The 12,644-nt window shown below is 39.0% G+C and overlaps 2 protein-coding genes and 1 long non-coding RNA gene across 3 annotated transcripts; 1 reads left to right on the forward strand and 2 right to left on the reverse strand.

Moving 5' to 3' along the window:
• Positions 1-1,991: 1,991 nt before the first annotated feature.
• nek12 (NIMA-related kinase 12) lies at positions 1,992-5,142 on the reverse strand. The gene is made up of 4 exons (XM_064328172.1): positions 4,987-5,142; positions 3,420-4,626; positions 3,095-3,295; positions 1,992-2,644 (listed from the first exon to the last, which is right to left on the reverse strand). The coding sequence occupies exons 2-4, from the start codon at positions 4,594-4,596 to the stop codon at positions 2,490-2,492; spliced, it is 1,533 nt and encodes a 510-aa protein (XP_064184242.1). The 5' UTR covers positions 4,597-4,626; positions 4,987-5,142; the 3' UTR covers positions 1,992-2,489.
• Positions 5,143-6,267: 1,125 nt separating this feature from the next.
• On the forward strand, positions 6,268-10,558 carry pin4 (protein (peptidylprolyl cis/trans isomerase) NIMA-interacting, 4 (parvulin)). Its single transcript, XM_064328174.1, has 4 exons — positions 6,268-6,423; positions 6,839-6,909; positions 7,637-7,756; positions 9,987-10,558. The coding sequence occupies exons 1-4, from the start codon at positions 6,387-6,389 to the stop codon at positions 10,143-10,145; spliced, it is 387 nt and encodes a 128-aa protein (XP_064184244.1). The 5' UTR covers positions 6,268-6,386; the 3' UTR covers positions 10,146-10,558.
• Positions 7,758-10,043, reverse strand: LOC135251108 (uncharacterized). The gene is made up of 2 exons (XR_010329081.1): positions 9,937-10,043; positions 7,758-8,186 (listed from the first exon to the last, which is right to left on the reverse strand). It is a non-coding gene; the product is annotated as an uncharacterized LOC135251108 (long non-coding RNA).
• Positions 10,559-12,644: the final 2,086 nt, after the last annotated feature.

Here is a 12,644-nt window from a genome sequence, read left to right on the forward strand (position 1 = left end):
TGAGGAGCACAGTATGCACCCACACTGTCCTGTCACTCCCAGTTATAATGTGAACCTAGTCTTTGGCAAACTTCTTAAATGTCCTCTTGTGGCATAAACTGTCCTACATGTCTCGTGTCAAGCACAATTTCAGTCCCTGTCTTTCTGCTGCGATTATATTTGCCTTTGATACCTCCACAAAATGACTAAATACTAAATACAAACAGGACATACTATACCCATAATACACTGTCAGCAGCAGACATCAGATATGAGTGAGTTATTTTGTGTTGCGTCACAGAATGTTGTTTCAAACAGACTAAAGGTTATACTATATGTCTATAAGTGTATGCTATTATATAAAAGCATGGATTAAACCAGTTCTTTCGGAAGTGCGAAAGAAAATCTGAAGTCTAATATTTTGCAGCAGAATGAAAATTTAATCAAAAAAGAAGTGCACTGAGAACTAAGAAAGCTCTTTCTGTTGTCATCATAGTCCCTGAGTACCTTTTCATTTGTATGGCTGTCTACCGCCACCTACTGGACACATGTGCAATTATTTTGCTTACACAATCAATTCCCCAAAATTATCATCAGTACCATTAAAAAGCATTTAAGCAGCATTTAAAACAGCTATCAAACAGGAGCCTCCTTAACAATTAACATAAACCCGCTAATTTCTATGTTTTTGAAGTGTCTTGGAGTCATCTCAGTAAGCACTACACATGAATATCTTGGCTCAGATTCTCCTCTTATTGAGCGTCAGTCCTCAGTCCCCCCCCCACATCCCATAGTTTTGAAATTGAACTCAGTATCACAGGTTCCGTATCAGAGGCTACAATGTATCACAAGGTCAAATTTGACACTAATTTACAAGATTAAAGTGAACTTTGCAACCATCACCACTGTTGATGGCACTCCCCTTTTCACTGTGTCCATTGTTTTGTTTGCATGTTGGCATACTGTATGCTTTGAAACAAACCAAAGCTACAGCATACTATATGACCAAACGTATCTGGACGACCCTTGAACTGGGGTCGGACGGAGTGTGGCGCAGTGGGTAAGGAACTGCGCTTGTAACCGACAAGTCGCAGGTTCGAATCCCGGGTAAGGACACTGCCGTTGTACCCTTGAGCAAGGTACTTAACCTGCATTGCTTCAGTATATATCCAGCTGTATAAATGGATACAATGTAAAGTGCTAAGTAAAAGTTGTGTAAGTCGCTCTGGATAAGAGCGTCTGCTAAATGCCTGTAATGTAATGTAACTGGGGCTATTTTTCATGGTTCATGCTATGTCCCTTAGTTCCAGTGAAGGCAAATCTTAATGCTACAGCATATAGTCACATTGTACACAATTCTGTGCTAAGGCCCTTTCCTGTTTCAGCATGACAATGCCCCAAACACATAGCAAGGTCCACAGGGAACTAGTTTTGTCGAGAACAGAACTTGAACGTCTGGAAGAACTTGATTGGCCTGCAACAGAGTCCTGACCTCAACCCCATCCAACACCTTTGGGATCAATAGGAAAACCAGCTGCAAGCCTGGCATATTTGCCCAATCAGTGCCCGGCCTCACTAATGCTCTTCTGGCTGAATGGAAACAAATGCTCCAACATCCAACTACTATAAAGCCTTCCCAGAAGAGTGGAGGTTGTTATAGCAGCAAAGGGTGGACAAACTCCATATTAATGCCCACAATTTTGGATAAGTTATTGGATGTCAGGTGTCCACATACTTTTAGCCACGTAGTGTATATCACTGTAACAGTGATATTACATTACAGGCATTTAGCAGTTCTTATCCAGAACGACTTACACAACTTTACATTTCATTTATATTGCATCCATTCATACAGCAGGCTATATACTGAAGCAATGCAGGTTAAGTACCTAGCTCAAGGGTACAACGGCAGTGTCCATTATACTACACTTCCACCCGATATCAAATAATTTGGTTTAAAAACCTTTTTTATCTCGACCCATTGATGCCAGTGATCACAAACTACAAACCAATGTACTCTGTGCAGCAGTCATGTACACTTGAAATTGTTTATTTATGCACAAACCAACATACAGTACCTAATAAATAAATTACTGACAATCTATAAACAAACAAAAATGTATTACTTCACAAAGTTTCTATAACAGGTTTCTACATCTCAGAATCTCTCAGTATTCCAAGTTCTCTCAGTACAAAGGAAAAGTTGAGCTTAAAAAAATAAGCCAATCTTACGATATATGATGCACCATTTAATTCAACAGTCTAGTTGTCTATTTTGGGACTGTTATACACAGCTAAAATAAGCCCTTTGGAATACTTTCATCGTGTATTTGAATAATTTACAAATCCCAAATCATCAACTAAATATTAAAGCTGTCCTTATGACTGTTTTCAAAATAACTGAAAACGACAAATTAATACGCATTAGAAATCAACCCCATACCATTAATCCCCATGATACTTATTGGGATATATTTCCTTTTTCTCTCTGAATAGTCAAGGCAGATTGTCTATGATGTCTCTTGGTCCATGTTGAATATGATGTAGCAGGTTTCTAGGTGGTCCGGCCCTAACCTGTGTTTAAAGTGTGGCTGCAGGTCGTCTGGGGTCAGACCTTTAAGGAAATGTGAGCTAATCTCCTCGTACAGCATGGTTCCAACATCCTCTGTAAACACAGTAACATTTAAAATGATTACAAACAGCTCAGAATAATCTGACATCTGCTTTGTTTCTATCAATCAGCAGAACACTGTAATGGCCAATTTTATACAGTATTTGGATACTTGTACTACTTTTTAATGTATAAATCTCTATTATAATAAAATCCTGCTAGATCTGGAACCACAAACCACAGATAATATTTTTCAGCAGATAATTGGTGTATATTACATGCGCATAATAATGAGAATATCCCCAGCCTTCCAAGTCATATATTAGTCTTATGGATGTATATTTGCTACTACGTACTTCTCAAAATGTCAGTGCTATTTGAAAAAATAATTCATCTTGTGTGAAAATCAGATTAGTTGCTTATACCAAACAAAACTATTGTATTTGTAATTCCAAAAAACATGTGATGGTGATTCTACTCCCTTCAGTTCTGTGGTACACTTACCCACACATTTTTCTCGCAGGGTCTTTATGGTTTCAGACAACCTGCCCCCTTCTCCTTGCTGTAGCTCCTCCTCAAAAGCATCATTCTCTGCTGTCAGCTCCATGGCACACCTGGCATTGCAGACCACCTCTACCAGGTCCTCATCATCAGCATCTTCAAAGTCATCTGGGTACTCACTGAGGTCCACCTCATCACGAACAGCTGTATGCAAGGGTCATGGGTTAAGGGTTAAATGTCAAATGCACCGAGTTTCTTCTTTTCTTGCATTGATCAACATTGAGAGTACATTATTTTTTATTGTCATTATTTAAGGTATGTGCCTTACCTTCCAGTTCTTCTGATATCTCCCCACTGTGCCCACCCACCACAGCCATGGATTCTCCTACAATGTTCTCCTCAATGGAAGACAAGCTGTCTTGTTCCTCAAAGTCTTCGGAGTAGTCGGAGGGCTCGCCCACACTCCCCTCTTCCCCTCTCCCATCACTCCTCAGGATAGACTCCTCCTCCACTTCCTCCTGCAGTTTTGGTGGGGCTGAATGCACTCTGCTCTTGCCATATCTCACAAATTCATTGGGTTGGGTTGTAGCTTTACTCTTGTGTTCCACAGCTGGGGAATCACAACTGACACAGTCGCTTCTCTGACCATGTCTGGCAACAGAACTGCACTTTGTTAGCTGGGTCTCTTGGTGCTTAATGAACTGTCCAAGGTGCTCCAGCACATAGTCTATGTTCAGGATGCAGCTAGCACTGGGTCTGTCCTCTGGAGTTAAGCAAAGCATCTTTTTAATCATAGTGAAGAGGTTTTCAGAGTACACCTCAGGAATCTTGCCGTACTCCCCTTTGACAATCTTGTAAAACAAACTAATGAGGTTCTTAGCATTAAATGGTGGTTTGAGGGTGCATATTTCAAACAGCAAGCATCCAAGAGCCCAGATGTCAGATTTGGAACTATAAGGGACATCCTGACAAAGTTCTGGGCTCATATAGCTTGGTGTTCCAACACAAGTGCTGGCCATGTCTAATGTGTTCTTCATCACTTTTGATATTCCAAAATCACCTAGTTTCACCACGCCTCTCTTTGTTAGGAAGACATTGGAGGTCTTGATATCCCGATGAAGGATTTTTGCTGAATGTATAAAATTCACTGCCATGGCAAGCTGTACAAACCAAGCCATGACAATATGTTCTTCAAAATATTCTTCCTCTTTTCTCTCTTTGACTCGATCATCTAAGGTCCCGCCATCACAGTAATCCATCACAATGTAGATGAATTCATCGTTCGAATCGAAGAAATTATTGTTGCATGCAACAACATGGGGATGCCTGAGTTTCCTCAGTATTTCGGCTTCTTGCAGCACAGCCTCTTTGGTTCTACTTTTCCGAGAGTTTACAATCTCTATCCTTTTAACCGCATATAGTTTCTTTGATATGTTGTGTTTCATCAGAAACACCACTGAACTTGATCCCCGGCCAATCGAAAGAACGTTCTCGTACTTATCCATTGCATACTTTTCAGGAAATGTTGTAAATCACTGCAAAAGTAACATGCATTATGATTAAACATGCATTATTGGAAATTACTGTCGCAATTAATATAGCTATGTTACTACGTGGAGAACAGCCCCTTTCTCATCTGATTACCAGTGTTGCTGTTAGCTGAAGCTACAACTTCAAACAAAAATGAATCCGACCCTAGCTAGCTAAGCTGTTCAGCGAAAGCTTGGCTACTACTAGCCATCAAACAAACGCATTGACTTTATTATTCCTGTTTAGCTAATGAGTCATGCTAGTAAGCAAACTTTCTATGTTCACTTGGTAAATGCTGGCATTTGCATCGCTGCAGTTAAAAGTTAGTTAACTAGAAAGCCAAGTACAATTAAATTTCTACTTACGATATGCAGTGTTATTACGAGTAACGTTATCTCTGTCCACCTGTTAGTCGCTCATGTTTCCATTGTCTGTATTTTGGTTTCCTTGTCTCCATGGTTACAGAGCTTGACTCAGCCTCCTGAGCTTCTCCCGCCAGTCCCGCCCAGTTTTCTTATTTATTGTGTTGAAAAGTCCGACGGTACTCTAACTTAGTTAGTCTAACTAATGTACCCACTGTTGATAATAAAGTGCTTTAGTACATTTTCAGTATCACGTAGTTTATCTAATGCTGCCAAATTTTTAATTACGTTAGAAAATTTGTCTGCTCTAGACCTATGACTCCGTAGCATAGGCTGTCTAATTAGCCCAGCTAGCCTATAATCTCTTAGCTTGGCAGGGTAGCTGGCTGTCGTTTTCGTGCTCATGTCCCGTCAAAGAAACAGTAGAAAAAACCTCCGGGCGTTAACACATGTTCACTGTATTAGCCTTCTCTCTAGCTCCGCCAGTTTTCGTGTTTTTTCCGCATTAGACTACCAAGGCGGTTTATCCTCATTTCACTGACGTGTAGAGCCAGAAAAAGAATTCAATTTATGTGAACTACCTGCCCTTTCCAACCGTTACCATGTGACCCTGGCTAATTTTCTTATACGTAATATTTGGAGCTACAGTACAGCTCTACCAAAATAATTTGGACATTGCCACTAGTACAACAATGACAGAAAGACAGTCTTGAAATCAGTCATTTATTTGGACACCTATCGTTAGTTAGTTAGATTTAACAAATTGCAATATAATTTGTATTAGACACTTTTACTCGAAAAAAAAATGACAGGGCAGTCAGGATTGGAATACGAGGTTTATTTATTCGGGTTAGCTTTCGACAGCTAGTTGGTGGATTCCAGGTTCCCCACCAGCGCATCTATACCAACGTGGAATTTATACAAAGCAGAAACGCCGGCTGTGGTCCCCTTAAAAATATGATTAGCGAATTACTGTTTTCTGTGTGATTAGATGATACAGCAAAATATAAGTTCAGCTAAGCGGCACGATCCGCTAGAAACGGTGCCAATTTAGTACTACTAGCACCATTATTAAGGAATAGCATCTGCAATGTAGTGACAACCAAGGTCCTTATACACTTACAATGACGTCATTACTTCACCTAAATATAGCTAACCGAGGCAATATTAGTTAGGTTGAAAATACAAAATATGTCAGATGTATTACATATAGTTTCGCATTAAGTACGCATTTTCCCTTCTTTTTCTTTCAGGTTTTCGTATTCATTCGTTATTTTGCCAAATAAATACAAACACGAAATTATTTTAACAGGCTTCACGATAAACCCCTTGACATGGGTCCACTTTCCAGTGAAGTCGAATCTAACTGAAACGTGAATTTTGGGCCTTATAAGAAAACAAAAATGCCACCAAAAGGAAAAGGTGGTAAGGCTGGCAAAGGTAGATACGCCCTGACTAAATCAGTGAACTGTTTTTGAGACAAAGAGCGAGAAATCATCGTATGATACCATAGGAGTTATGAAATGTTAGTGTGCGGGCAATTTATCTTTTTCAAACAATTAATCTAGCTAAATCAGCAGAATTCCCGTGATGTTGGTGCCTTGCTAGCTGACGTAGTTAACTCACAATCCATATTACAATATCTACGCTGGCTAAAAAATATCACGTTATATGTGTACGTAGCTTAATTTCAAGTTGTATCTGTAGCGATACCTTTATTTTTAACAGAAAGTTAAGAACGAGCTCTTTGTTCCAGGGTGATATATGGCTAATTGCTAGATAGCTCGTATATTAACTTAGCTAGAATGGGGCACTTTCTACCTTCGAACCTTCATTCGAACCTTTTATTTTTCAGGCGGAGGTGCTTCAGGAAGTGGTGACACCGATAAGAAAGAGAAGAAAGAGAAAGGAGGAACCGCTGTAAAGGTGTTTTAACTAAAATCCAATTTTCCAGTAATGAGAAACGTTTTTTGTGTCAGTATTATCCATCAGCCTACTGACACCAGCTCACTATGGTCAGTCAGCTTGCGTATTTACCTGAACAAGAGCAGGTGGCAGAGACCATCTGGTCAGTGGGAAAAGCCAAAACATATGTTCAGCGCTGATGAAATTTGATGTGAAAAATGTCCTTATTTACGCGACGCAGTGGCACAGTCCTCTAGTGTACAAACATAAAGTGATTGGGTTCCCCTTTCATGTATGCTCATCATTTTGGAGTCCATGGCTGTCAATAAGTTCAGTGTCAATATCGTATTATATATGTGGGAAGTGGTGTGACTTTCTCCTGTGAGAAAATCCATGTAACTTTTCCCGTGAAAGGCTAAATATTTTCTGCCCCCACACTCTGCTCAGTTCATTTAAAATGACATATTATTTGATATTACTGACATTCTTCTATAGCTCAATGGTCTTGAAAATTGTATGTCATGAAAGTTTCTTTTAGAAATTTTCTACATTTGTGTTAGTATAAATTATCTTGGTAGACCATGCAAGTAATTTACCAAGTTCAAGCAAAATTATTATTTTTTAATTGTAATTTTAATTAGAAGCATAAACAATATGGTTGTGTTGATATCTGTGGTATATCAGAAGTCAGACCTTTGGATTCAATCCTAAAATTTGTTTGTTTTAATGTCATGTAATCTGTTTTCAGGTTCGACATATCCTTTGTGAAAAACATGGAAAATGTATGGAGGCAATGGAGAAAGTCAAGTCAGGTGTCCGGTTCAGTGAGGTGGCATCACAGTACAGTGAAGATAAAGCCAGACAAGGAGTAAGTTTGTAAAATTGGGAGTTTATGAAAAGACTGTTTTCTTGGATCTTAGTTTAACCTGTAAATGCACTCATACTGAGCATATCCCTTTGTATCATTAGCTGACAGTATCTGGCTTCCCTAAATCAATTAGTCTGACTATCAGTTTGGGGGTTTGATGGCCTAGTTTCCAGAGGCCCAGTCTATTGTTGATCAAGTCCCCTTTGTTGGAACAGTTCTCAATCATTAATTCCCAGTTGATATTCTATAATTAATAGCTATCCTGCCCGTCAGTGGCTAGAAGTCATCACCTATACCGTTTACTTTTATTGTCCTTGTGATCAGTTAGCCCTTCCATTCAAACCTCAAAAACTGCTGCCGGTACCCACTGTTTTCCACTAGATGGAGCTAGTTGCTCTGCTGTGAGAATGTGCTGGGTCCAAGGGACTTCCTGCAATCAAAAGTTGCATGATGGTTTCAGTTTTTGTAAAAATGTGGCATTGCACCTTGATTAACCCTCCTATTATGTTCAAATTAACTAACAAGTTTTATGTTTGGGGTCAATTTGACCCCAGCAATATAAACCTGCAGAAAACAATTGTAACTGAATGTGTTACCCAAGTTTCTCTCTCAGCTACTTTAGGCCTTTCTACTGACCATCTTTATAGCCCAGTAAATAAAACATGACTCCCCCCATCCTCTCCTTATATGACTATTGCGAAATATGCAAATGACTACAATCTCATTCGTTGACCTAAAATGGAAAACAAAGTATGTTTTGGTGTTTGCAGGGCTTATGTTGGTATTAAGTGCTCATTAAATAAGAACTAACATTTGGAAAGAAACACACCTTTGTGTGTTTTCACTTTGTGACAGTTATTCAATAATGAAGAAACACCAATAAAAAGTAAATTAGTCATCAGAATTGAGTTTTGATAAAAACTGAACATAACAGCTCAACTAGGTACCCGTGGGTATCAATTCTTCATTCAGACGAGATAGGTGCAAGTTTGTCACGCTCCTGTGGACCCTGCCTTGTTTCCCTGTCATCAGAGCATATAATGTGGGAGAAAACATGAAATGTCTCCCAGTAGCAATCCTATATTGTCCCCAATATAGGATTGCTAGTGGGTCACATCCAGCTCTTTCCAATTGTCACCATACACACGCCTCCCCTCTAAGTTTGTCATCTCAAGAATATCCTTTTGCATTGATGGTGTTATGAAGAGTTCAAATGCAGGCTTTGTCTTGTACATGACTGCTAGCATATCTGGTGGGGCCTGGAACCATTTTGATGATATTAGCAGCACTAAGTCTACCCTGTCTTTCAACTGGGGATCTGGATCATAGTAGTTTTCAATTTTTGGAAGTGAACATGTTTGTTCTTGGTGAGATGACAGGGGGTTTCTTGGGGGTTGAGAGATGACAGGAGGGTTTATTGGTGGTTGAGAGATGACAGGACGGTTTATTGGTGGTTGAGAAACAACAGGAGGGTAAGAATGTCGTATCTCAAAGGCTTCATTCTCATCATCAGAGGAGGATGCCACATAATCAGGGTCTTCCTCAACATTATCCTCAGTCTCAGACATATCCTCATCTAAATCACTTTCACCCTCCAAGATCTGTGACAGAACCTCAGTGGCATAAAATATACACCCCTGTCTGGTGGTCATTTTCAAAATCTTTAGTTGAGGCACAAATGCAAAGAGAAATGGTTTCGAGGGCTGTGTGTGCTGCCCTTATTATAAGTTTGCCCCCCGATTGCGAGAATGATCAGAGATCTTGTGGGAACTATGTTTTCTCCTCACACACACACGCATGCTCTCTCTCTCTCTCTCACACACACTCTCACACTCACAAACACACACACACACACACACAAATTAATGTGAAAGTGCCCTCAGCCAACACAACAAAAACAAGATCAAAATGATGGTTTTATATAACAATAAAGCTTGGGGTCAAAATGATCCCAACAACACTGATGCGTACAACATGTGTACAGGACAATGAAAATAATTTTTTCAGTTAATTTCATGTTTGCCATGTTTTCCCTATAAAGTTAGGAAAAGTCATGAAATATCTAGCTGAAAAAGTATGGTAATCATATTTTTAGAGACAGTAAACATTGAATGGGGTCAGATTGACCCCAGACATAATAGGAGGGTTAAATATCGAGGACAAATTCACTTAATTTGTACCTTTAAAGCTGGTTGGATTTAGTCCTTTTGTCTGTTTGTTTCTGTGACAGGGTGACCTCGGCTGGATGACAAGAGGGTCCATGGTTGGACCATTCCAGGACGCAGCCTTTGCCCTGCCGGTCAGCTCAATGGACAAACCTGTATACACAGACCCTCCTGTCAAAACAAAGTTTGGCTATCACATTATCATGGTGGAGGGCAAAAAATGATTAGAGCTTCTGACAACCCCAGAGAATTCTTTGATTGGATTGTTGTACCATTTTTTGTTTTATTTTATTATGAGATGGTCTTACTTGAGTGTTAAAGGTTATGCCATTTTTTTCTGCAGATTTTTAGTCAATCCCTTGATGAACGGATGGAAGATGATTTCATTGGTAAACCAAATGACTGATAGTGTCTCTTTACAGTTTGGTAATTTTATTTCCGAAGCACTGTAAGACACAGTTGGACCTTATCTGACTTATATTGACAGTATATTGACAGTGTGGGACCATGAAGACATGAAATATTTGCTAGTCCTAGCGATTTGTATTGGTTTTCTTTTCTCCTCCTTGCTTTGTGCACTTCTGTGGTAAACCAAGTAAAAATTCAGGACCTGTGAAAATAAAAACACGGACGATGACTGTTTCTGACTTGTTTTTGCTACGGTTAAAATAAAATATTTTTAGTCACTTATATGCTGGCACAGTTGAGCACCGGTACAGGCAGGGAAGGCAACACTGATTAGTATTTGATTTAATCCCTTCATCTATCCCATTAGCAATCACTGCAAGCTATTAAGTGCTGCAGCTAGCAGACACAGTTGGTGAAATTTTGATACTGCAAGAAGAAACTTCTCATGCTTCTGAGATGGAATTGTGCTAGTTTCCATTCTACCTCATTTTTTAATTCAAATGGTCCTTTTATCCTTGGTGGTCTGCAATGCATGGGATATTTATGAAAACTAACAAGTATAAATGAAAAAATCAAGAAGTTATTAAACATTAAACTGAAATGCAATACATATACTAAAAATAGTCTTCAGACTAAAAGAAAGCCAACAATTGAGATCAGCTAGATTTTAAGGAGAAAAGCTCAAAATAGTACTGCACTCCTTTGATCAGTCTTCATTTAAATGGGTTGTTAAATTCATGGCTCTGGGTCCTTATTGTACGCTGTTATTTAGTTCTATTAGTAACACATAAACACTGCTCTCTTATGGATGATTAAAGGCCTGCAAATTTAAAGGTCTGCAGCATTGTAACACGAATATTTTTTGCTGCAGAGGACCAATCATACTCCGATGCTTATTCTGGATTGCAGGGTTTGCTGTTTTATATCTTTACTACAGATTGTGAATCAATTTCATGCTTTTAAGTATGACTCTGGAAGGTTCTACTTGTCAACTGCACTATTGATATTTTTTATTTAACATTTGAAATAAACATAGTTAGCACTATCCTGCCTTTGTGTGTGCGTATAACATTATTAAGCATTGTTTACCACTGTTTTATCTTCCTTGAAGCGCAGATGCTTAATTGAATAAAGTACAGTGTTTCGCCCATCTCTTAATTGCACAAATGATCAATTGCTTGCCCCTCATTGTTCACCTCTGTGTATCCCGTTACATTCCCTGGCTCTGAGTCTGCGTGCATGTCTCAATCCTGTAGGTGGTGCTAATTAGGGCTTGAGTGCTTGACGATGACCTGTGTCCACCTTAGTCAACTGGATAAAGCCTGAAGAAACCTCAGTTCAAGGGGGCTTTTGAGAGATTCCTTTGGGAAGAGATTCCTTTTTATGTGTTACAATTTGTTGATGCCACGTTTTGTTTTCTGTATGTTTTGTGTTGGTACTTTTCTGTTGTATGTTGCGGGTGGTCAGGCAGTTTCCTTTTTTTAGCACATTTTTAGATGGTTAGCCCAGAGCAAGAAGACGTTTGCTGGAAGACTCACTCCTTTTACTCTGCACCAGTAGTGAGGTTTAGAACTGTGCTTTCTTTTAGATGAAGAGTAGCCTAGCTCTGGTCTGTTTTCTGCCTGAATCATCGCATTAGCCTACGCATGGTAATGTGTTCTGTTTTTTTTTTTTTTTTTTTGTCTTATTGTTTGTAATAAATCTTATATCATTTATTGTATGTAGATTTTGACTTGTTTTGTTTGTGACATTTGTGTTACTGCCCGTTGTTGTCCCCGGTTATTGGAACTCGGGTTGGCTTTTGGGACATAACCCCCCAGCTCTAAATATTTTAGGCTACCAGTGGGTTCAGTGTTGTAGTTGGATTTAGCAAAAAATAAACATACGTCATGACCAGGATTGCACGTTAAGACACTAATGAAACAATGACTGTACTCATTGTATTTTAATATTGTTGCCCGTTAAAATTGATCATAATTGTCTCTTTGGGATTTTAAGGAGTGAACAAACAAAATGTATTACTTAGTCTTTGACTTTAGAATAGCCTAGTAAAAATCATAATTGAAATAACATAAATGTGCTAGACACCATTTTTTTAATATATATTTCCGTGGGCATGTTTTTTTATACGAATATAAGCTACGATTTGAATAGTAGTATACCTTTAGAAGGACATTTTGTCTGGCTTCATACGCTGTTCATATTGTCCAGTCATCCACACGATGTGCGCAAGATGCACAACAAAAAAAAAATGAACGGGAATAACATTTGTCTATGATGCTATGAAGTGCGTGGCCATTCGGTCCGCGCCTATT

This window comes from Anguilla rostrata, chromosome 3 (assembly GCF_018555375.3).
Source record: "Anguilla rostrata isolate EN2019 chromosome 3, ASM1855537v3, whole genome shotgun sequence".
In the NCBI taxonomy this organism is placed as follows: domain Eukaryota; kingdom Metazoa; phylum Chordata; class Actinopteri; order Anguilliformes; family Anguillidae; genus Anguilla; species Anguilla rostrata.

Bases quoted from the DNA above. Each gene is read 5' to 3' on its own strand.
- nek12 (XM_064328172.1), bottom strand. From the start codon at position 4,596: ATGGATAAGTACGAGAACGTTCTTTCGATTGGCCGGGGATCAAGTTCA. The intron at 3,296-3,419 runs GTAAGGCACATA...CCTTGCATACAG, and splicing joins GATATCAGAAGAACTGGAAG to CTGTTCGTGATGAGGTGGAC. The intron at 2,645-3,094 runs GTAAGTGTACCA...CTGTGTTTACAG, and splicing joins CCTGCGAGAAAAATGTGTGG to AGGATGTTGGAACCATGCTG.
- pin4 (XM_064328174.1), top strand. From the start codon at position 6,387: ATGCCACCAAAAGGAAAAGGTGGTAAGGCTGGCAAAG. The intron at 6,910-7,636 runs GTGTTTTAACTA...ATCTGTTTTCAG, and splicing joins AAGGAGGAACCGCTGTAAAG to GTTCGACATATCCTTTGTGA. The intron at 7,757-9,986 runs GTAAGTTTGTAA...TTTCTGTGACAG, and splicing joins AAGATAAAGCCAGACAAGGA to GGTGACCTCGGCTGGATGAC.